Source organism: Rhineura floridana, chromosome 2 (assembly GCF_030035675.1).
Source record: "Rhineura floridana isolate rRhiFlo1 chromosome 2, rRhiFlo1.hap2, whole genome shotgun sequence".
NCBI lineage: Eukaryota > Metazoa > Chordata > Lepidosauria > Squamata > Rhineuridae > Rhineura > Rhineura floridana.
The window spans coordinates 122,089,445-122,112,597 of record NC_084481.1 but is presented as its reverse complement, the minus strand read 5'-3'; the positions used below and the strand labels follow the sequence as shown (position 1 = coordinate 122,112,597).

Sequence of the window (23,153 nt, the reverse complement as noted above, 5' to 3'; positions counted from 1 at the left end):
AAAGTGAAGCCTTTTCTCATATCCTGCAGAGGTCTTAAAAGGCTGATCATATGATTGCTAATTCCTGTTGTTTTTTCCTAACAAAATGAGGTTATGCAATAACAGTTGCCAGACACCTTTGCCCTAATTTCTTCAGGCTACAATACATTTTGCCTACGTGCCATCCACCTAGTTCACTGAGAATGATTGTTAGATTTGAAACCCAGCATGTGAAAACATGAAGATTTTTCTGCGCTATGAACTATTTATAGCTACACGTGGCTCACCAACTGAAACACTACAGGAGATTGGACAGTATCATCTGTGCCAGGCAGTTAGTTTAATGTTGTTTCTCCAGCCAATTCATGTTTGCTCTCAGCATGAGCCAAGACTTTGCAAGTGAAAAGGAACAGTAACGTATATATTAGCTTGTAAAACTGCATAGAGAAGAAAACGCAACCGCCACATAAATAAAGCTGATGCTGTGTTGAAAGGGCTATAAATAAATTAGACTTGGCTTTAGTATTGCTCGTTATTATGCATTCCTATGGATTCTAAGAGTATCTGTCAAAAATGTTTCTTTAAATTTTAAGATCAATCATGGCGCCTGTGCTTACACAAGGATCTAGCTTTGGATGTAATGGAAGGTGGAAGATAAGATGGACAAGACATTTCAAAACAGAATAATTTTGCATTCAGCTCCAGATTTTGCCCTATCCCTCAGTAAAGCAATGTGGATGCAAAAGCAGAGTGCATCCTGAGGCATGGACCAGTAGAGAAGCCTTCCTGTAGTGTTCTGCTGTTATCTCTTAGTAGCCAATAGCACAACTTGGAGTTGGGGGTGGGGTGGAGGCATGATGCCCCATGAGCAAGCCATTTGCAACTCCAGTATCAAATCAGCTGGCATCCCTGTGTGGTTTCATGTCACAGTGCATTGCAATTCATGAACTGCTATTCTTTACCCAGTATCCTTTTTTTAGTTTAGATATGTTTGGTTCTTCAGTAAAGGCTATAGCCTGGGTCATCTTCCCCTCCTCGTTATAGTTTGTATGCAGCACCTGTCCCCCATTCCAAGAGGGAAAACCCTGTTTTTTAAAAAAGGCTGCAGTATAATAAACTATTGTCCAACCATATTTCTTCCCAAGGAGAAGAATTCTGAAGCCCAGGCCCAAGAAAAAACTGCCATGGACTTAGCTGCTGAACAGATGCGTTTGTGGCCAACACTTAGTAAAGAGACTCAACATCAACTAGTACAAAGTGAAGAAAGCATGGTTTTCAGTCAGGCAATTCATTTTGCTAACCTCATGGTGTACCTGCTGGTGCCACTGGACACCAGTAAAAACAAACTGTTAAGAACGTCAGCTACAGGAGACTGGGAGAGTGGAAGCAACAGCATTGTCACAAATAGGTGCGTACTTGGGACTACCACATTACTGCAATCAATTGTCATACAGGGTGATTTTTTTATTTGCTCCAATGTGGATTTAGCTTATTGGAATTGTTTTTTTAGCATTGCAGGCAGTGTTGCAGAGAGTTATGACACTGAAAGTGGCTTTGAGGATTCGGAGAACAATGATATTGCCAATGCTGTTGTACGCTTCATTACTAGGTTCATAGACAAGGTTTGTACGGAAAGTGGAGTTACACAAGATCACATCAGGAGTCTTCATTGTATGATACCAGGTATGAAGAACCATCCTCAAGTCTTGAAACCTTTTGAGAGAGGGAGAGAGATTATGCACTGTCTGAGAAAAGATATTTTTGGAAATAGTGTATTTTGTGTGTGTGTTATTTTCAGTTGACAATAAGGGTTTGCAGTTCTAATTTTAGTCTGTCAGTATCCACATAGTCATGTAAGAGCCCTATTCTGGGCCTCCTGGAAGCAATTTTTAGGATGACAGAATTATTTTAGTTTGTTTTGCTCTTGCTGTGTTGTGCTCATTTGTGGTGGTGTTTGCTCCCAGGAATTGTAGCAATGCATATTGAGACTTTGGAGGCTGTTCATCGAGAAAGTAGAAGGTTGCCACCAATTCAGAAGGCAAGTATTTTGGATTATATTTACACCGCTTTATACATTTTAGGTATATGGCCAGTTGGATAGCTTCAGTTTTCCTTTTTTTCTAATATAGTTGAACACTTGGAACATTTAAAAAGGAACATTATTTTAAAAGGATGCTGAAAAACATGAACACTTCAATAATAAGCAGCTTGGCTATGGTTTTGTGAAATATGAACTAGAGAAAAAGGCTCAGCCAAACCTCTGAATAAAAACAAGCTGCTATTGCATGTCCACTGTTGATTTAAGACCTATTCTCTATCCGTCCACTCCCTTTCCAAAGTCAAGCAGCATCTAAGGAAGTAATGCTTTCCCTTTGGGACTGAAGAGGCAGAAGCCCTAACCCAGAAATTGGGAATTTGTATCCCTCCAGATGTTGTTGAACTACAGCTCCCATCACACCTGTCCATTGTCCATCCTGACTGGGCAATGGTGAAAGTTGGAGTCCAACAACTTCTGGAGAGCCACAGGTCCCCCACCCCTGCTCTTAACCATCAAAACCCTTCCTTCTCTGTTGCTTTTCAAAGAAGAGGGAGCTTCTTTTACTCTTACGCTGTGGTCCTATGTTCCCAACAAGTATAGTGGCAGACCTTGTCCCAAGGATGTTTCTGATCATGAATGAAGATCAGACATCCCATATGATGCAGGAAGGCCCTAGGGAAGCCTGGTAGTTTCCAAAGTCACTAGCTGCCCAGCTTGCACATCTTATCCCTTCTATAAATCGTACCAAAAAATGAGGTAAGTACTGAGGATTGTAGCCATCTGCTAGGCTTTCTGTGTCTCTTAAGCAGGAGGTGCATCCCTTCCAGGTTAATAACTAAATACTTGGTTAAAAATCTTGCATCTTCAGTGGGAGCCTATAAAACTGTGCCTATAAAAAGAGACAACTCGTTAAGTCCTTTTCCTATAAAATAACCCAACTTTTACAAGAACTGTCTTTTATATACTGTAGTAATAATTCCAGCTCAAACATTTTTAGTTTGACACCTGTAGTATACTATGTATTACACTTTTTAAAAAAAAAAAATCTTGTCTTTGGGCTTAGCCCAAGATTCTACGACCAGCTTTGCTACCAGGGGAAGAGTTTGTGTGTGAAGGTCTCCGTGTGCTCCTGGATCCTGATGGCAGAGAGGAGGCAACCGGAGGAATGCTTGGAGGCCCTCACATTCTCCCTGCAGAAGGAGCTTTGTTCCTTACTACGTACAGAGTTATATTTAAAGGCACACCTCATGATCAACTAGGTATGGTCTTTGTTATGAATGTAAAAATAATTTTTGCTCCAGAACACACTTGAAGCTGGTCCTGCAATCCATTTAAGGTGTTTTTTAAAATGCACTCTGTGCAGATATAGGCTCAATATCAAGACCGGTCATTCAACATTTTGATCAGCATACATTTCTGTAATCTGCATAGTTAATTAAATAATAATCTATTATAATTGTTCTCATAAGCTCTGTTCATGTATTTAAAAAAATGTTTGCTTAAACTGGGGAGAACATGCACATATACCAGGTGTACCGCTATACCCCACCCTTATCACATTGACCAGGAAGGTTCGAAGGAGACTTTTAGGAATGTTCAATTGAACTTATTTATAACCTCCCTACAGTTGCCTTCCTGGGCTCCTACTGGGAAGAAGGGCAGGATATAAATCAAATAATAAATAAATAATACAAATTGGGAACTCTGTATTATCAGCCAAATAGAAGCCCCCATCAAACCTTCCCACTCAACTTGGAAAGGCTGAGGGTGGAGTGCGCATTCCATGCATATGGAAAACCTTGGGGGCAGCATGCACATGTCCGTTCCTCCTTCTCCATTTAAGCCTTCTTTTCTTTTGAAAGCATGGATAGGGCTATAATGTGGTAGGCTTCTTAGGAAGTTATCTTGAACTTCATGGGGCCTAGGCATATAGTTTGCTTTTGTGGCAAGTGTCTCAGAACATGTAGTCATATGGATAAATATAAAATGTGATCCAGGATGTCATGTTTATTGGTTAGCAGCAATTTATATGTCTTCAACTGTTAAATGTGCATCTCCAGTCATGAAAGTGCTATATCCTTCATTTTTATGCTCGTACTATGGCCTGGTTTGCATGTTACAGTAAACCATAGTTTAATATGACGTGTGAGCTGGAGTGAGCCCAAATGAGCATTGGACTAATGCAGGCCTCCCACCCCTCTCCTTGTCCCTTGCAGCTGCAGGGTGAAGTTTGGCAGCATTTCACAGATTATTGTTTATAACAAACTCTGTTTAATTTCTAAACAAGATACCTTCTAACCATGGGCCTTGAAGTGAGCTTGTTAAATTAACCAATTTGTTGTAATTATCCTTTGTTCACATACAATGACAACCTGAGATTACACAAAAATAAAAGTAAATGCTGGTGAAGTCCTTCTCCCAGCAATGCAAGGTTTATTGGGCCCATTCCAGCTGATGCACATCATACTACACATGATTTAGTGTGACATGTGAAAATGACCATTGCGGGTTGTATCCAACTAAGTTATACTCAGTAGACCCAATGGGCAGTATTAAACTCAATAAATTGAGCTAGCACAAGGGTTAGCATTAGCACAATGGGATTCCCCCATCATCCCCTGTGCATGCCATGTGGCATCCCCAAATCTTCAATTGGGGGAAAACCCAGAACAGATTAAGGGGGCACATGGGCAGGACAGGGGGAGAATATTTTGTTGCACAAGAAGAAATCCTTACACTGATGGAACAATCTGCTTAACACTACACTGAATACATCCCATTGAAATGAATGGACCTAATTTAGTTATGTCCATTATTTTCCATGGTTCTGTTCTGAGTAGGAGTAACATTCATATAAAAACACAGAGTTGTATCCAGAGCAATTACTCAAGGATTACCTGGATCACTTATACGATGTTTTTAAAATGATGTTTGGTGGCTCTTATGTAAAACTAGTATTGACAGCTTAATATTTATGCCTGCACAAGATGAAGGAATACAAGGCCTTTATTATCAATGGCTACTAGCCACAATACCTATGTTCTGTCTCCACTATCAGAGACAGTAAGCCTCTGAATACCAGTCGTGGGAATCAGGAGTGTAGAGAGTGCTGTTGTGCTCAGGTCCTGCTTGCTGGCTTTCCACAAGATTCTGGTTGACCACTGAGAGATCAGGATGCTGGACTAGATGGGCCACTGGCCTGATGCAGCAAGCTCTTCTTATGTATAGGATGAAGAAGTTGATGCTACATGTTTAAACTGAGAAAACTACCTATCAGTATACTTTACTTGCATTTGTCACACTTGTAAGTTCAGAATTACAGTTTGCTTGCCTTATGCCTGGCTAGTTCTGTGATTCTTGTATGGCAGTGTTTAACTAATATGGGGTGTATGGTCAGTAAATAGTAAATAAATGAACTGGTTTCTGCAACAACTGTTTCTGCCAAAGAGGAAAAGAATTTGAATCTATAATACTTTCTAAAAAGAGCAGAAATAATAAGTACAATATTTTTTAAAAGAGCAGAAATTAATAAAAGTACATAGCAGTATGTCATTAGAATTATTAATGTAAACAATTTCAAAAACTGGTATCTTGGGCCAATGAAAAATAACAATCATTTCTTTATCTAATGTTCATTTTATTTGTGCAACGAAAATTATAATTGTAGCTGTTTGAGGATAAGAATTCTACTTTGAAATCTCTGTGGGTTTCATAAAAATAAAACAATGCATTCCAATTATTTCAATAGGCTGTAAAAAGAGATATGTAGTGGAAGTGATGTACCAAATATTTTGTCATTTCTTTGGTGCATATATATTAGGGCAATGTAATGATGCATTTAAAATGACAGGCTTAGTTTTCATTGACATAGTTGTAACTTGATCCTAATACTTATTGCACTAGCAAATAAATGCCAGGATGAGGCTCAGCAACTTCTATATCAGCAAAAAATAACAAATCTGACATACTGAGTTTTCAAAATTGATCTGACACTGCAGTAGATACGCCACATATAATGTTTGGAATTTGTGTATAAATGTGTTAACATGCTGTTTAGCTTAATGAAAGGTAAAATTAAGATCATATAAAGATTATCCTTCCATACAAGCAAAAGTGCTCCACATTTTCTCTTTTGATGCAAAACTCCTGTAAACCTTGATCAAGTGCCACTAGAGCAATGCTTATCATCCTTAATGGACATTTTTTCTAAATTCATCTTTCTCATGAAGATAGCCAAGTTGCTGACATTGCAATTGAGCAATTTCAATTAAGCAATCCTGCACACATTTTCTTGGGTGTAAGCTTCACTAAACTCATTGGAGCATACTTCCTTGCAAACATATAGGATGAATATGTCATAGTACGCATTAAAGTAGTGTGGTGCAACTGAAGGAATAGATGTTATGGTATGACATTTGGTCATTTTTTAAAAATGTTAGTTAACTTTCTTAATAAAATTAATCCATCGATTTAGTTTGATGAACTTACTAAGGAGTTACAAGTTCTATTTTTGGACCTGATAGGGACATACTCTTCATGTACTGAACTCAATATTTTGATAGATCTTCTGGCTTTGATGATGGCTTTGATTTTTTTTCACCTTTGTTGCATCTGTGTAAGACTGATCACACATACTGTAGACCATGTAAACTATTAACAACTCTGATTACTTGAACCATGATGCAATGCTCCTTTGACTAATATTCTTAGTGGGAGAACAAACAGTTATTCGGAGCTTTCCCATTGCCTCAGTAACTAAGGAGAAGAAAATTACCATCCAGAACCAGTTTCAGCAAAGCATGCAGGAGGGGCTGCAAATCACCTCAGCTGTGTTTCAGGTAACATAAAGTTGTCTAAAGTTGCTTGATTGTTGTTTTTTGGGGAAGACTTAGTTCCTTTTACCTATAAAGTTCTCTACAAGTATGATCTTAACAAATATTACCAATTCCTAAATAAATCAGTTCTCATTTTCCTACATTCTGTGGAGATCTCTTGAGACTCACCAAGCAGAAAGTCTATAGAGAGAGGCCACAATCAAACAATTTTGTTGACATAAGTCCCATTAATTTAAATAGGTTTTAAGGGGATTATTCTTGTTAGCTTGGGCATCTTGTATGGAAAGGAAGAGTATTAATTAACTAATTAATGTACCAAAAACTAAAAAGAGAGATTATATAAGTAAATGGAAAGTATTATAACTAGATCCCCCCACCCCAGGAGCTCTCATCTCTAGGGCTATCGTTGGGAGGGAATAGTCTAGGTCAGAGGTTCCCATCCTTTTGGAAGCTGGGAGCACATTTTGAAATTTAAGAAACTGTTTATAGGCACCACAAAATACTCATTTCACACAAGAAAACTTGTGATACTCAAAACCCTCACTCCCCCCAAACATATGAAATACCTACATGCACCTGAAATAAAATGAAACACACACACACACCCAAAAAGACCAGGCAAACCCATCATCAAAAAGTCCTCAATTTAAAAAATGATTGGGGAAGGCAAGGAGCCTTGGAGCCTTGGTGTGCTCCAAGGAGGATGTCTTAAGGTACTATGGGGAGATGTGCAAACATGTATCAGAAGTAGGCCAAGAGCAATATTTTAATCTTTGTCACTTGATGCATATGCCCCAATATTATGATAGAAATGTACACTAGGCTTTCTTGGCAAAGTCATGATTTGGAAAAGTCCTTGTGCAACATTGGATGTTCATTTTCGTAAATTAATAAATTACCATTTCCTTCATTTAAAAATGGGTCAACCGTGCCTCCTTCAAAACACAGTTTAGAACCGGAGCAAAATGCCCAACAACGAGTGAGAGTATATATGGAAATGTGTCCATAAAGTTGGGCTGTAGTTGTGTGGGAGCATAAGTTACTGATTCTCGCTTCTGTTTGTCCACTTTGAATCTTGCCTATTTATTTCCAGACAAGAGCTGCCGTTTTTGCCTTTCCTTAGTATGAACTATCTTGATTGCAACCCATGCAAATAGGTCAGGGTTGAGGGTAAAGATCAGTGCAATAGGTACTTCTGTTACAAAGTTACTGCTATCTCCCTAAAGAAGGAGAAATAATGCCAGTCCCCTATGCGGTTCCCATAGGAAAGAGGTATTTGAGACAGTCCTGTTACAGTTCTAGGAAAACAGGGTCATTACATTTTGGAGCATGGTGTTGCTCAAGCGAGTGAAATGGGAACACAACACAAGTTCTGCCTTTTGCTGGACTGAGCCAAAATGGTGCCTACATTTTGCAAAACATTTTGCCCCCTATAGAAAAACAAGAAACATTTTTGACCTTTTAACTAGGAACTACTACTTCTTTAAACTATTTTATTTAATTAATTATTGAAAAGTTGTCAAGATATTTATGCAGTAGAAGAATCCCCTCTTCCCAGTGATACAAATAGTTAGTGATATAGGATATATAACAGTGCACCTCCATTCAACTTGATTCTCCTCTCCTAATCCCTTCCACCTCCATCCCTCACAATTTACAGTTTTAGGATGCCATCCAGAGTATGGTGTCCAATGTGAGCCCACCTCTTCTTTTGAGAAGTACTTTGCCAAGGTGATTTTGCCATAAAATGTTGTTTTTTTCTGGGAGGAGCACTGCTTTGCACTCCCAGAAATAGCATTTTTTCTGGAAAAAACAACAGACCTGCAGGCATCGGGGTCAACTAAATACATGAGGGGCACAATGGGGATATGTGCTCCCTCTGCCTGATCACTGTTCCAGTTGCCCTCCCACTTATTGAGGGTAATCATTTGAAACTTGGACCTTTCCATGCTTGTGGAGCTCTCCACGCATTTTAGAAGCCTGAAAAAGAAGAGTTCTAAAATGCACAGGGAACCTCCACAAGTACAGAAAGTTCCTACTGCAGTCACCTTCCATGAGTTGAAGGGGGGTGGGGATGGAACTAGTGTACTCACCGCACTGTACCCTCTCACATTTACATTCTAAATCTTAACACCTGGAGACGGCTCTTGTATTGTATGTTAAAATAAATGATGAATGAGAAATGAACTGTGTCAGTTTTCCACATTTTAAAGTTTGTAACTATGTCAGTTTTACACATTTTAATGTCTGTAATTTCTTCCTTTTGCCATTCATGAGACAACCCAAACTAACACTTTCAACTTATACTATCTGACATAGTGGTTTGTTTGTTTTTTAAATAGTGTTTGGAAATAATTTAGTACTGTCACTGCGAAAACTGACTTTTTTGTTCTTTTCTAATTTTTAAGCACTGCATTATATAAGATGATTTCATTAACTTCATAAAGGTTAGATAAATTGTTTTGTACATTTATAGTATAATCTTATTTTTCATAATATCGCAGATACTTGATTTTATATTTCGTTGCTTGTTTTTTATATTTTTCATTAATTACATCTTTTTTTATACATAGCTGATTAAGGTAGCTTTTGATGAAGAAGTGGGTCCTGAAGTTGTAGAGATATTTAAGAAACAGCTAATGAAGTTTCGCTACCCGCAGTCCATCTTTAGCACTTTTGCTTTTGCAGCTGGCCAAACTGCACCTCAGATAATCTTACCAAAGCAAAAGGAAAAGAACACTTCCTTTCGGTAAGCAACGGTCCCTTTTTATGTTTCTTTCTTACTTATAAATATTGTTCTACATGTTTAGTTTCAAATATTTCCAAAACAATTGTTGTTTAAGGCCTCTCCAGTGGAAGTATATTTAAGAAGTTTTATAATCACGCTTGTAGCATGTTTTAGTAAAGGAGATGCTGCAATATATGTGAGAATTATAATGAAAATATTAAAATTTTCATTATAATATGTAGCATCATTATAATTAAGATAGGATTCTTAAACACCATAGCCAAATTGGTTAAAGAGGGAACTGCATTGTGAAAATACACTTTACTATCCACATTTTGTTTATTTGTGAAATATGATTGGGGACATAATGCAACAAAAAAAATTAATGTGCCGTCTCCACTGGATGGCTTGGGACCATATCTTTACATTGTATACATCCCATGCATTTCTCTAGTGGGTTATTATTATATTTATATCCCAACTTTCTTCCAAGGAGCTCAAGGTGGCATACATAGTTCTCCTTCTCCATTTTATCCTTGCAACAACACTGTGAGGTAGATTAGGCTGAGCGACTGTGACTGGCCCAAGGTCACTCAGCAAGCTTCATGGCTAAGTGGGGATTTGAACCCTGGTCTCCTGTCTAAACCTGGCACATTAACCACTACACCACGCTGGCTAGTTCCTAGAAGGAATAATGTCCAATTTTTCTCTTTTAACCACAATAAGACCAGATTTTTTTTGGTTTTTTTGCTAAATTATAGGACTCTTTCAAAAACAATTGTAAAAGGAGCTAAACGTGCAGGGAAAATGACAATTGGCCGACAGTACTTACTAAAGAAAAAGACAGGGACAATTGTGGAAGAAAGAGTGAATCGTCCTGGGTGGAATGAGGAGGATGATATATCAGGTAAGAAGACATTCAAAGGGTTTTGCTGTAACTATTTGAATACAAGTATAGCTGAATACTCTTCAGTGCACTGGCTTCCCTTGTGAAGTTTCTGAATCTTAAATTACTAAAATATTACAACTTTAGTTTCAGATGACAGTGAAATGCACACTAGTGGTACTTTGAAAGCATCAGAGAAATCAACAATGGAGCAGCTAGTGGAAAGAGCTTGTTTTAGAGACTATCAACGTTTGGGATTGGGGACCATCAGTAATAGCTCTTCTCGCTCAAAGACAGAGTACTTTCGAATAACTGCCTTAAACAGAATGTATTCTCTTTGTAGAAGGTGAGCCAACTTTTTTGTCATAATTATTAAAATCATGTAAGTTATATGACACAGTATTTGCCACCCACAATATGTATTTATATCTCAAATGGCACTGCATTCTAACAAATGTCAGAAAGGCTTGTTTGTGTGAAATATGAATTCAAGAAGGAAAGGGTTGAATCTCAGTGGTAGAGCACATGCTCTGCAACCCCTAGCATCTCCAGGAAGGACTCTGAAATTCTGGAGAGCCTCTGCCAGTCAGTGCATGCATGCACTTTCATTGGAGATATAGCAGGGCGGTGTACAACAAAAATCTTGATACAACAATGGTAATTCCACAGGTCTGTCTGAACAGTAGTTTTTAAAAGAAGTCTAAAAGAATCTAAAAGATCTGAACAGGGTGGTTCATGACAGATGCTGTTGGAGGTCACTGATTCATAGGGTCGCCATAAGCTGTAATCGACTTGAAGGCACATAACAACAACAACAACGAAAGAATGAAGGGGTGACTTCTGACATACTTCTATTGGCAAGGAGTTCCACCAAGTAAGGCCTGCTGCACTAAAGACTCAGTTTGTGGAAAAGGCTGGCTGAACCTCAGGGACATGGATATCCTCCAAAAGTGCCCCATCACAGTGTCTAATGACTGTTCCCAATGGCTTCATACAGATGCTGAACACCATTGGGGACAAAATAGTGCCCTGTGGCACTCTGTAGTGTAAACACCAGGGGATTGAAGAGCACTCTCCCTATGCTACTTTGTGGACAATAATACCCTGTAGATAGAAACAGAGTGACAGTGCCACTGATACGTATCCAGAGTTAGTGCAAAAAGATATCGATTCAGTCCTGATCCTAGAATGAATCCAGATAATCAGTCTCATCCAGGAATGTCTGCAGTTGTTTTGCCATGACCTTCTCAATGTCCCCCCAAAAGGGATATTTGCAACCAGCTGATAGTTACAATCTATTGGGTCCAGGGCTGGCTTTTTCAGAAGTGTCTGCACTACTACCTCCTTTAGGGCAGAAGGTACCACCCTCTCATTCAAAGAAGAATTCACCATGCCCTCAACCCACCCAGTCACACTACCCCCTCCTCAGGACTGGATTTCACTAGCCATGATGGGTCGAGTTCCAGAGGGCACGTAGTGGAATGCATCTCTGCAAGCACCCTGCCCATATCATAAAGCCACATAAGCTGAAATGGATCCCACAAAGTCAGATAAGACACAACACTGGACACTTCAGCTGGTGAAACTGTAACAATATCATCTAAATTGCTATAGAGTTGAGCAACGTAATCCTCAAACTGATGATCCAGACGTTCATAGCAGGTCACTCCAGAGGCTTACCCCCACCAATGGATGAAACCAGATTCTTGATGACCTGAGAAAACTCTGCTGGATGATGGCTTATGGGCACAACAGAGGAATATTCGTCTGCTCCTAAAAAAACAGAATTTGCAGGAAACCAAAATTGTGCTAATCCTGGAGACAGTTACAGTGCAGCACTAAAAAAAAATCACCTGGTTTATTTATTTATTTATTTTATTAAATTTAGATCCCGTTCTTCTTCCCAGAAGGAGCCCAGGGTGGCAAACAAAAACATTAAAAGCACTTTAAAACAAATGACTTTAAAACATATTTTTAAAACAACCTTTAAAAACATATTAAAACAAAATATCTTTAAAAAATCTTTTTTAAAAAAATCTTTAAAAACATCTTTAAAAGCAATTCCGACAGTCTGGGATAAGGTCTCAACTTAAAAGGTTTGTTGAAAGAGGAAGGTCGTCAGTAGACACCAAAAAGATAACAGAGATGGTGCCTGTCTAATGTTAAAGGGGAGGGAATTCCACAGGATAGGTGCTACAACACTTCCTATGTTGAATGGGCTTCTTGATAATATGGTATCTGCAGGAGGCTCTCACCTGCAGAGCGCAGTGATCAACTGGGTATATAAGGGATAAGACGGTCTTTCAGGTATCCTGGTCACGAGCTGTATAGGGCTTTGTACACCAAAACTAGAATCTTGAACTTGGCCCAGTAGCAAATGGGCAGCCAGTGCAATTCTTTCAGCAGCGGGCTGACATGTTGGTGATACCCTGCCCCAGTGAGCAGTCTCGCTGCCACATTTTGCACCAGCTGCAACTTCCGGACCAACCTGAAAAGCAGTCCTACATAGAGCACATTACAGTAATCCAGCCTGGAGGTTACCAGTGCATGGACAACAGTGGTCAGGCTATCCCAGTCCAGAAACGGCCACAGCTGTCTTACCAGCCAAAGCTGGTAAAAGGCACTCCTAGCCATTGAGGTCAACTGGGCCTCTAGTGACAAAGATGGGTCTAGGAGCACCCCCAGATTACGTACCTGCTCTTTCAGAGGGAGTATGACCCCATCCAGAGCAGGCAACTGACCAATTATCTGAACTCAGGAACCACCAACCCAGAGCCCCTCCATCTTGCTACGATTCAGTTTATTGGCCCTCATCGAGCCCACCATCGAGTCCAGACAGCGGTTCAGGGCTTCCATGGCCTCTCCCAATTCAGATGTTACAGAGAAATAGAGGTGGACATCATCAGCGTACCTTGCCCCAAATGTCCTGATGACCATTCCCAAGGGCTTCATATAGATGTTAAACAGCATGGGGGACAAGATAGTACCCTGCAGCACCCCACGGCACAACTGCCAGGGGCCGAAAGACAATCACCCAATGCTATTCTCTGAAAACGACCCTGGAGATAGGATCGGAACCTCTGTAAAACAGTGCTTCCAATATCCATCTTACCAAGTCAGCCCAGAAGGATACCATGGTATCAAAAACTGCTGAGAGTTCAAGTAAGAGTAACAGGGTTGCACTTCCCCTGTCCTTCTCCCGATAAAGTTCATCCATCTGGGTGACCAAGGCCGATTCACTCCCATAACCAGACCTGAACCCAGAGTGGAATGGGTCAAGATAATCTGTTTCATCCAATAGTACTTGCAATCGCTGTGCCACAACCCTCTCAATCACCTTCCCTAAAAAGAGGGTATTTGCGACTGGTTGGTAAGTGTTGCAGATCAATGTGTCCAGGGTGGGCTTTTTCAGGAGTGGTTGGATCACCGCCTCTTTTTCCCAGGTGGCATGCCATCATGTGGGTAGTCATAGCGCCATCTAGCATCCGAAGGCAAGAATGTACTGGAGTTAATATCTGTAGTGAGCGAGCCCCTCCTACTCCAATTTCATTCTTGCCTTTGTCCAAGGCTGTTCATCTCTCCATAGCGTAAGACTAGAGTAGGATTAGTTCTCAGTGTGTGTGTTTGTTTAGTGCGTGTGTGAGTGAGTCTGGTTTTTCCTTCCTCAGTGGGGTGGTGCTTGACTCCCCCCCTCCTTTTCTTCCTTGCTCCACTTTTTTAAATTTTGGGCATCGCAGGGTGTGCTGAGGCTTCTCTCACCCCTACCTTCAGCAGCAGCATTCCTCTCCCCCCCACTCCTAAGGCGGGTAAGAGCGCAGTGCTTTCGCACCTGGCTCTACCGCCTTGGTTCTCAGCCCTGCTGCATCCTTGCGGTGTCTCTTCTGGACCCTCTTCCTGCCGCCGCCTCTGTTTGAGGCTCCTGCGTGCGGCTCCTGTCACCCCACCAGCTAATGCCGTGGCTCTCCCTGCGGCCAGTCCCCGCCTCAGCCACTGGCCGCTCTTCGACTCAGTGGTGTCACTAGGGTTGGTGTCACCTGGTGCGGTAACTCATGGTGTCACCCCCCATGGACCTCCTCCCGTACCAGACCTAGGGTGCCTAGGGGCGGGGCGGCTCTGGGTTAGGGTTGCCATATTCCAGTTCCACAAATCCGGGCAGGCTAATTTGCATATTATGCAAATTATTTGCATATTAATATTTGGATTGTCCAGTTGTTTTCTTTTTGTGCCTAGGAATTACCACCAAAAACTGGGGAAAGATGTGAGAAATCTTTTTTTAAAAAAAAAACATTTTCAGCCTTAAATGCCTAGACTCTAGTTTCCAACACTATGGAATGTTGATTGATTAAGAGGATTTATATCCTGCCCTTCTGCTGTTAAAAACAGAGCTCAGGACGGCTTACAAATATAATAAAAACAATAAAAATGCACAATCAATATAAAAACATAATAAAAACACAAAATAACAACAAACATAAAGTAAGTCAGGGCAGCAGTACGGTTAACCATAACATATACAATATATTTCAGAGATGTGGTGGGTGGAGAAAAACAAGCCAAAATGTTAGGAAAAGGAGTCTTTCACGCCACATGCTCAGTTCTAAATACTGTTGCAGCAAGTTTTACAAGTTCCTCCAGTATTCCACTGGTGTAGGCACTCAGACATTCAAAGTATCTGTATGTTTCTTAGGTTTTATAAAAGCAGAGCTTTGCTTAACTCACAATTTCTTCTCCCTTTGATCAACCACATCTACACAGGTTCCACCTCCATTCTCAAAATGAAACTGGGCCTGGAAGTGTGCAACAGCCCCACACATACCTTGCTAATTAGATTACCAATGCCAGGATGTCTGTCTTATCGACTTCTCTCCTGCTCCCCCCCACCGGGCATCATGAAAGACCCAGTCCTGGGCTCAGAAAGAAAATAAATATCTGGTCCTCTTCAAAGTACTCATAAGCCTCTTGTTTTAATTAAATAATAATTATAAGTTCTTGCTCTTATCACTAATGGGAGTTAATTATCTTGCATATGCTGCTGTTGCTTCTATGGCTGTAACGGAGTGAGGTTAAAGATAAGTGAAATGCAAATAGGAAAGAAAACACAGAAGGCAGTAACACTTTCCTAGATGTAACACCATACCAACCACAACAAGATTCCTATGAGTAAGGCAGAAAACTAAGCATCTCACAACCAGTCAGGATTCCTAACCAAAAACCAAAAATAGGATAAATGAAGAAATATTTATATAAGCATGACTATCAAATATATTTATTATTTACACAAACTGTAAAGATATTTATAGTGCAATCCTAGGTTTATTTATTCAGAAGCAAGTCCCAGTGGAACTTACTCAAACAGGGACAGAACTGCAACCTCAAGTGATAAGCAATTTTATTCACACAACCCAAAATTCTGAATCATGCCACTTTATGCTGTTTTGCAACTGTTTATACTTGTTTTATGGTTATTGGATTTTAAATGGCTTTATTTCTTGTTGTGAGCTGCCTTGGTTTCCAACCCTACCTCACAGGGTTGTTGGAAAGACTACACATACACACACACACACTGCAGATGCATAAATACATACAGCCCATATAATAGTTTATTGTCAAACCAGTTGGTCATTGCAGAAAAATCAGTATTAGTTTTTTAAAAATCAGTATTAGTTTCCTGCAGAATAAAAACTGTAATACCTAAGTAAGCCCTGCCTACTTGCTTTAAAATAGGACTGGGCGGGGGGGACAGAAAGAGAACACAAACACAATTCTTTTTTACATTCACTCCAAAGTCCCATTGATTTTCAGCACATTCATAACCATGTCTACTCAAAAGTAAATCCTATTGAATTCAATGGGATTTACTCTGGACATATGGGATTAGCAATGCTTTTACCTCCACAAAAGCAAGTATTGGGAAGGTTTTCAAAACACTGCCCAAGATCTGACTCATACACACAAGAGGGGAAAAAACTGAAATATATATACTTACCCAATTTATGAGATTTTCAGATAAATGGGGGGGAAACCACCATTTTCTGGCCTTGCAATGAGGTTTACTAGACACTGCCACAAGTCAACCAAACGCTTCACTGATTGGCTGCAATCCTGAACAGTTAAAGCTACGAAGTGCTATACAGTAGTTTAAAAAAAGATTTAACAGGGGGGTGGGCCTGACGTTTTTATGTATATCTCGAGAACCGGACCACCTAGAAACTTTTTTTTTTTTAAATTAAAGCTGAGACTCCGGGCCAGCTAAGGGGCTAAACGGGCGCCGGGTGGCATGCAAAGAATCCGGGTAAAACCTGGCTAACCGGGCAATATGGCAACCCTACTCTGGGTGACACCCCCCACTCATGGTGTCACCCTGGTGTGGTCCGCACTCCCCGCACCCGGCTAGTGTAGCCGCTGCTTCGACTGTCCTACCCCAGAGTGCAGTTCCCTTTGCCGCGCTCCAGCTCCTTCCCATCTGCTGCCATTTTCCCCAGCGGCTTGCAGGGGAGGCCTGCAGCTCCCTCCTCTGCCTTGCCATTAGCCTTTGGGGGCTCACGGGCAGCCGCTTAGGGGCGACTCCCATCTGTCCCCCCCCCAGGCTGTTAAGTGCCCCTGGGCAGCCACGAGTTCCGCAACCGCCATTTTGGTTGGGCTCTCTCCTAGTTAATTTTTCCGCCCTTTTTGAAAATTTGAATTTCCCATCCTTTTTTATTCCTCTTCTGCTGTGAATGAATTAACAGTGAGTAATAGGATTTTCTACAGAACTTTTTTCAATCCAAGTATAGAGGCTACTGCTCTTAGTATTGAGGATAGTACTGCACCCCCCCTCACTGTGGGCATGTACTGTCACTTCTTTCCTGCTATAGTGCGCAGGATCAGTACTGCCCCCCAGTGAGCATGTACTGAAATATTTTTCCTCAGCCAGTTCACAGGATCAGTACCGCACCCCCCTCCACCTGTGGGTGTGTACTGAGCTTCATTGTCTCCTTTAGTGCACAGATATATATTTCCTCAGCCAGTGCACAGGACCAGTAGCGCACCCCCCTCCACCTGTGGGCATGTACTGCAATCCATTGCCTCGTACAGTGCACAGGAACAGTATTGTGCCACTACTTCTCTCTCTCTGTGGAGGCACATCTGAGACTGGCCCCCTCAGCTTGCATATCTACTACTGCATTTACCAGCTTGTGAACGGGCTCCCTCACCTGCCTTGCTGCATGTTACAATGGCAGATCAGCGACCCGAGACAGATCGGCAGATAGGTGATAACCAGCATCGCAAGCCTCAGTCGCATCACAAGGCTTCAAAGCACAAGTATCCCAAGCTCCACTGCAAGGCTGTCACCAAAATTAAACATCTATCTACCCATGGTCCCTCCAACTGAGTTCGATATTTTTCAGTTCCTGACTTGGAGGACGCTGCTCAGCAGACATTGTCAGCTCTTTTTCATTCACCTACTGGCTCGTCAGGTGATGAGTTGGACTGCCCTTCTCAGTCAATGGCGATGACATCTCACCAATCAGTTCATCCTCACTTGACCCAACACGGGCAAGCCCTGCCCTCAGAGCCTCAGGTGGCCATACCAGAGCCTCTCCTAGGCCTGCAACTGACCCCCGAGTGCCTTTCACAGCTGAAGGATAAACTGGGGTTCTTCTCTCAATTACAGTCAGTTTCACAGCAGTAAGTACCTCAGCAGCAGCCCAGCACGATGGGTCATCATGTTCACAATGACACTGTGCCACCTCCTTCTCCAGATCTTTCTGATGTTGCCAGAGGCAGAATTCGAGGTAATGACACTGGATCAGAGGACCCTTCGGCCTTTCCTCAGGCTGAAGATGATGAGTGAAGATTCAGAATTGGAGGAGGACTCCTCATTGTCTATTTGACCCAGCCGACTATATCCCGCTGTGCCGAAGAGTCCTGGACACGCTGGGACTCCAGTCCATGCCAGCCCAATCCCTCGCTCCTCCCGTGAAGGGTGACAGGGTCATCAAATCTCCCAGATCGGCGGATCACTTCATTCTGGTTCCAGGTCCCATTGACAAACTGGCCAAAGAGGAATGGGCTCGGCCGCTGCGCCCACGTCGCTTCTCTGCCAGGGCTAAGAGACATTACACTTTAGCTCCTGAGTTCATGACTCACCTGAACGTCCCAGGAGTAGATCAGCCAATCTCTGACTTGGTGTCCAGGTCTCTCCTCCCAAAAGAAGGAGACTCACAGCTTAAGGACCCATCAGAACGGCGGATAGACTTCGCCCTGCATAGGAACCATGAAGCCACTGCCGGTTGCATTCGAGCCTCTGTAGCAGCCTCCATCTTTTCAAGAGCCTCTATGATGTGGCTGGATGAGCTCTTGGAAGACCCAAACCCAGATCCACCCAAACTCAGAAGGGGCCTCATCAAGCTACATAGAGCGGTAGCATTCGTAGCTGATGCTACTTTGGATGAATCTCAACAAGGAGCTCGAGCACTGGCTGCACAAGTAGTGGTGCAATGAACTCTCTGGCTTTGTCACTGGGACGCAGATACCACAGCTAGAGTCAATTTATCCACAGCCCCATACTCTGGAGTGTTGCTGTTCGGCGAAGAAGCTCTTAAAGCAGTCTTGGTAGATCCTAAAGACAACAGAAAGCCTGCCCTAGCCACGTCCAAAAAAGACGACTGTAGGCCATTTAGGAGGTTTGCTCCATACCAATCCTTTAAGCTCTTGGGGGCGAGACTGCGACCCCCATTTTACAGTCTTCCGCTCCTCCAAAGGAACCTGGCACAAGCAGATATTCCAGGGCAAGGCTCAGTACCAGAGATGTCAAGGCCCTTCCATTTCATCATACGGACGGGGAGCGCATCAGCATCGACAATTCTGATACCATTCCTATCGGAGGCAGGCTACTCCACTATGCAGGACCCTGGCTGGAGCTAACCCAAGTTTCTTGGATCAGAGATCTTTTCTCTCAGGGTTACAGCATAGAGTTTTGGCTTCAGACCCTGGACAGATTCCTTCCCTCTCCCATTCCCCAAACCCAGGAACGACAGAGAGTCATGCAGGAAGTAATCCGACATCTCCTCGACATAGCGGCAGTAGAACTGGTCCCACCAGCAGAGAGATCGCGGGGTGTCTACACAGTCCTGTTTGCAGTTCCCCAGCGCGTTCTGTCGAGGAGGGCGGTTTTGGATCTCAAGGTCGTCAACTGCTTCGTGATGTATCGACGGTTCAAAATGGAGTTCCTTGCCTCAATTATACAGGCTCTACAGCAGGGAGACTTTTTGGCTTCCATCGACCTAAAGGAAGCATACCTCCATATACCTATCTGCCTGGCCCACAGACAGTTCCTGAGGTTCACCTTGGGCCACAATCATTTTCAATACACGGCTATGCCTTTCGGGCTTGCGTCAGCACCAAGGGTATTCACCAAAGTGATGGTCACCCTGGTGGCCCACCTCCGCCTTCAGGGGGTCCATATTTACCCCTATTTGGATGATCTATTGCTCTGGGCAGACTCCAAGCACCACGCACGCAACCAGGTTCTTCACACTCTCAAGGTTCTCAGGACCCATGGTTGGCTTGTCAACATCATCAAGAGTCAGCTACAACCAACTCAGCGACTACAGCATCTGGGAGCGATACTAGACACAGTACAGGCCATGGTCTTCCTATCACCGGAATGCATCGCGACCATCAGAGATATGGCAAAGCTCCTGCTACGATGCTCAAAGGCGGATGTGATGTTTCTGGCAAAGGTGCTGGGAATGTTCGTGTCCACCATTCACATTGTTCCGTGGGCACAACACCATACTCGGCCTCTCCAGTGGGCCCTATTACCTTTCCAGGTGGACATTGCCAATTCCAACCATCGCAACATTTGCCTGGATTCCCCCCTTCAGAGGTCCTTCTGATGGTGGGCAAGAATTTGAAACCTCAGCAGGGGAACTCCGTTCCGAGAACCGGACAGAACTGTAATTATGACGGACACCAACCTAACTGACTGGGGAGCCCACTACAACTTCCGCTTTGTCCAGGGTCGATGGTCCAGTCTGGAACAACACCAGAGTATCAACTGGCTAGAATTGCGTGTGGTCCATCTGGCTTTCCGACACTTCCAGCCAACCTTCCAGTTGGAGCACGTCCTGATCCGGACAGACAACACCTGCATAAAATCGCATTTGAACAGACAAGGGGGAACTAGATCACAAGCTCTCCAGGTGGAAGCGACCAAGATCTTCGACTGGGCCGAAAGCCATCTGAGGTCTCTGTGGGCAGAACATCTCAGTGGGACTCTGAATGTGGCAGCCGACTCGCTCAGCAGGCAGCAGGTGGTTCTGGGGGAGTGGAAACTTCACCCAGCGACATTCAACCTCCTCCAGTGCCGGTTTGGCACCTTCTTGGTGGACCTCTTTGCCTCAAGTCACAATCAGCAGCTGCCCCGGTACTTCTCCAGATATCTGGAACAGACCGCGGAGTCAGTGAATGCACTGGCGACCCCTTGGCCTGACAGCCTTCTGTACACCTTCCCCCTGATTCCTCTACTGGGCAGGACATTGAGAAAGCTGAGACTCGAAAGGGCGCAACAGGTTCTGGTGGCCCCATACTGGCCTCGCTGCCCGTGGTTCTTGGACCTGATCACACTGTCGGTAACAGAGCCTTGGAGGCTGCCAGATCTACTGTCTCAGGGACCGATCTGGCATCCAAACCCCGAATGGCTGAGTCTGATGGCTTGGCATTTGAACGGAGGCAGCTGATTAACTGAGGCCTATCTCAGGGGGTTGTCGATACTATTATGGCATCTAGAAGGCCGTCGACGAATCGCATTTACCAGAGTACATGGCTCACCTTCTCTAAGTGGTGTGCAGGGCAAGGCTGCCGACCTTCTCAAGCTACTGTACAACAGGTTCTGCAGTTCCTTTATAGAGGCCTGAAAAGGGGTCTCAAAGCTAACACCTTACATCATCATGCCTCCACGATCTCGTCAATCCAGTCCGCATCCCCCTCTGACATTTCTGTGGGTTCACATCCTCTCATCAGGCGCATTTTGAAGGGAGCTGCCCTCCTCTCACCAGCGGTGTGTCATCATTTCCCTTTCTGGAGACTACCTAAGGTCCTGCAAGCTCTTCAGCACCCTCCCTTTGAACCTCTGGGGTCAGTGCCTCTGCGACTGTTATCCTTCAAGGTCCTGTTCCTGGTGGCAATCACCTTAGCAAGAAGAGTATCTGAACTGGGAGCATTGTCATCAGCACGTCATCTCTGCATTTTCCACAAGGACTCAGTTGTGCTGCATCCAGATCCATCCTTTCGTCCCAAGATCAGCTCAACTTTCCACTGTAACCAGGACATTGTTCTTCCTTCATTTTGTCCCAAGCCCGCTCATCCACTAGAGAAGGCCTGGCACTTGCTTGATGTCCGGAGGGCCCTCAAGATATACCTGTCTCGGACTCAGGACATATGATTGACAGAGTCATTATTTGTATCCTTTCACCCAAGGACTCTGGGGAAAAAGATCTCTAAATCTATCCTGTCTTGTTGGTTGCACGCCTGCATCGCTCTGGCATATGAGTCACTAAAGTTACCAGTGCCCAGTAAAATAACGGCGCATTCCACCATGTCAGCTGCCACTATGGCCACTTTTGCAACGAATGCACCTCTTGCAGACATCTGTAGAGCAGCAGTATGGTCTACTCCAGACTCCTTTATCAAACATTATAAGATAGACTGCTATGCTTCTGCCGACGCTTCCTTTGGGAGGTGAGTTCTGCAACAGGTCCTTTCTCATGAGTAAGCAGTGAGTAAGCAGTGGGTGGTTCCTTCCTTCTGGGGCTGCTTTGGTACATCCCACATGATGGCATGCCACCTGCGAAAACGGGCCATTGGCCTCACCTGAAGGGTGGTTTTCCCAGGTGTCATGCCATCACGGCCCTCCCGTTTGGAGGAGTTTGCATATGGATATCACCTGCTTCAGTATATTGTTCAGATTTATCACTTAGGCAATAGAGTTAAGTCGGGACTTCCATGTTCATTAGAAATGTTTGCCCTACGGGGCCAGTTTTGTATTTTCTTTACTGGCAGGCCTGTTGGCCGTTGCTTTTCCCTCAAGATGTCTCACGCCGGACTCGTCGCGAATGAAACTGGAGTAGGAGGGGCTCGCTCACTACAGATATTAACTCCAGTACATTCTTGCCTTCGGACGCTAGATGGCGCTATGACTACCCACATGATGGCATGCCACTTGGGAAAACCACACTTCAGGTGAGACCAATGGCCTGTTCAGGGTGGCTGGAACCACTCCCTCCTGCAATGATGCGTTGACCACACCCTGGATCCACTCTTTCAAACCCCCTCAGCAAGCTTTAATAAGGTCTAGAGGACACATTGCTGGCCGCATCATCTCAAGCACCTTTTCTACGTCATCAGGCCACATCAACTGAAACCATTCCCAAGAAGTTGCAGCAGACGTTGCACAGGAAACCTCATTGGGGACTACAGTAAATGTGGATGGGGCATCAAGACTGCTACAGAGGCGAGCAACTTTACCCTCAAAGTGCCTTGCAAACAGTTCACAGTGGGCCTCCGAAGGATCTAAGACTCCATTTCCTGGAGTTGATGTCAACAGACCCCTGACAATACGGAAAAGCTCCACCGGATGGCTACTTGAGGATGCGATGGAGACAGAGAAGTGGGCCTTCTTCACTGCCCTCACCACCACACTGT

General features: G+C 43.4%; 1 protein-coding gene across 7 annotated transcripts in view; it reads left to right on the top strand.

Annotated features, from left to right (window-relative positions):
• SBF2 (SET binding factor 2) overlaps window positions 1-23,153 on the top strand; it is a 473,611-nt gene that overhangs the window by 366,113 nt on the left and 84,345 nt on the right. For all 7 annotated transcript variants that reach the window (XM_061610395.1, XM_061610396.1, XM_061610391.1 and 4 more), the window contains 8 exons: window positions 1,125-1,387; window positions 1,490-1,662; window positions 1,944-2,017; window positions 3,081-3,276; window positions 6,728-6,855; window positions 9,426-9,601; window positions 10,342-10,487; window positions 10,614-10,812. In XM_061610395.1, the coding sequence (XP_061466379.1) occupies window positions 1,125-1,387; window positions 1,490-1,662; window positions 1,944-2,017; window positions 3,081-3,276; window positions 6,728-6,855; window positions 9,426-9,601; window positions 10,342-10,487; window positions 10,614-10,812 (1,355 nt within the window). The remainder of the gene's footprint in view (window positions 1-1,124; window positions 1,388-1,489; window positions 1,663-1,943; window positions 2,018-3,080; window positions 3,277-6,727; window positions 6,856-9,425; window positions 9,602-10,341; window positions 10,488-10,613; window positions 10,813-23,153) is intronic.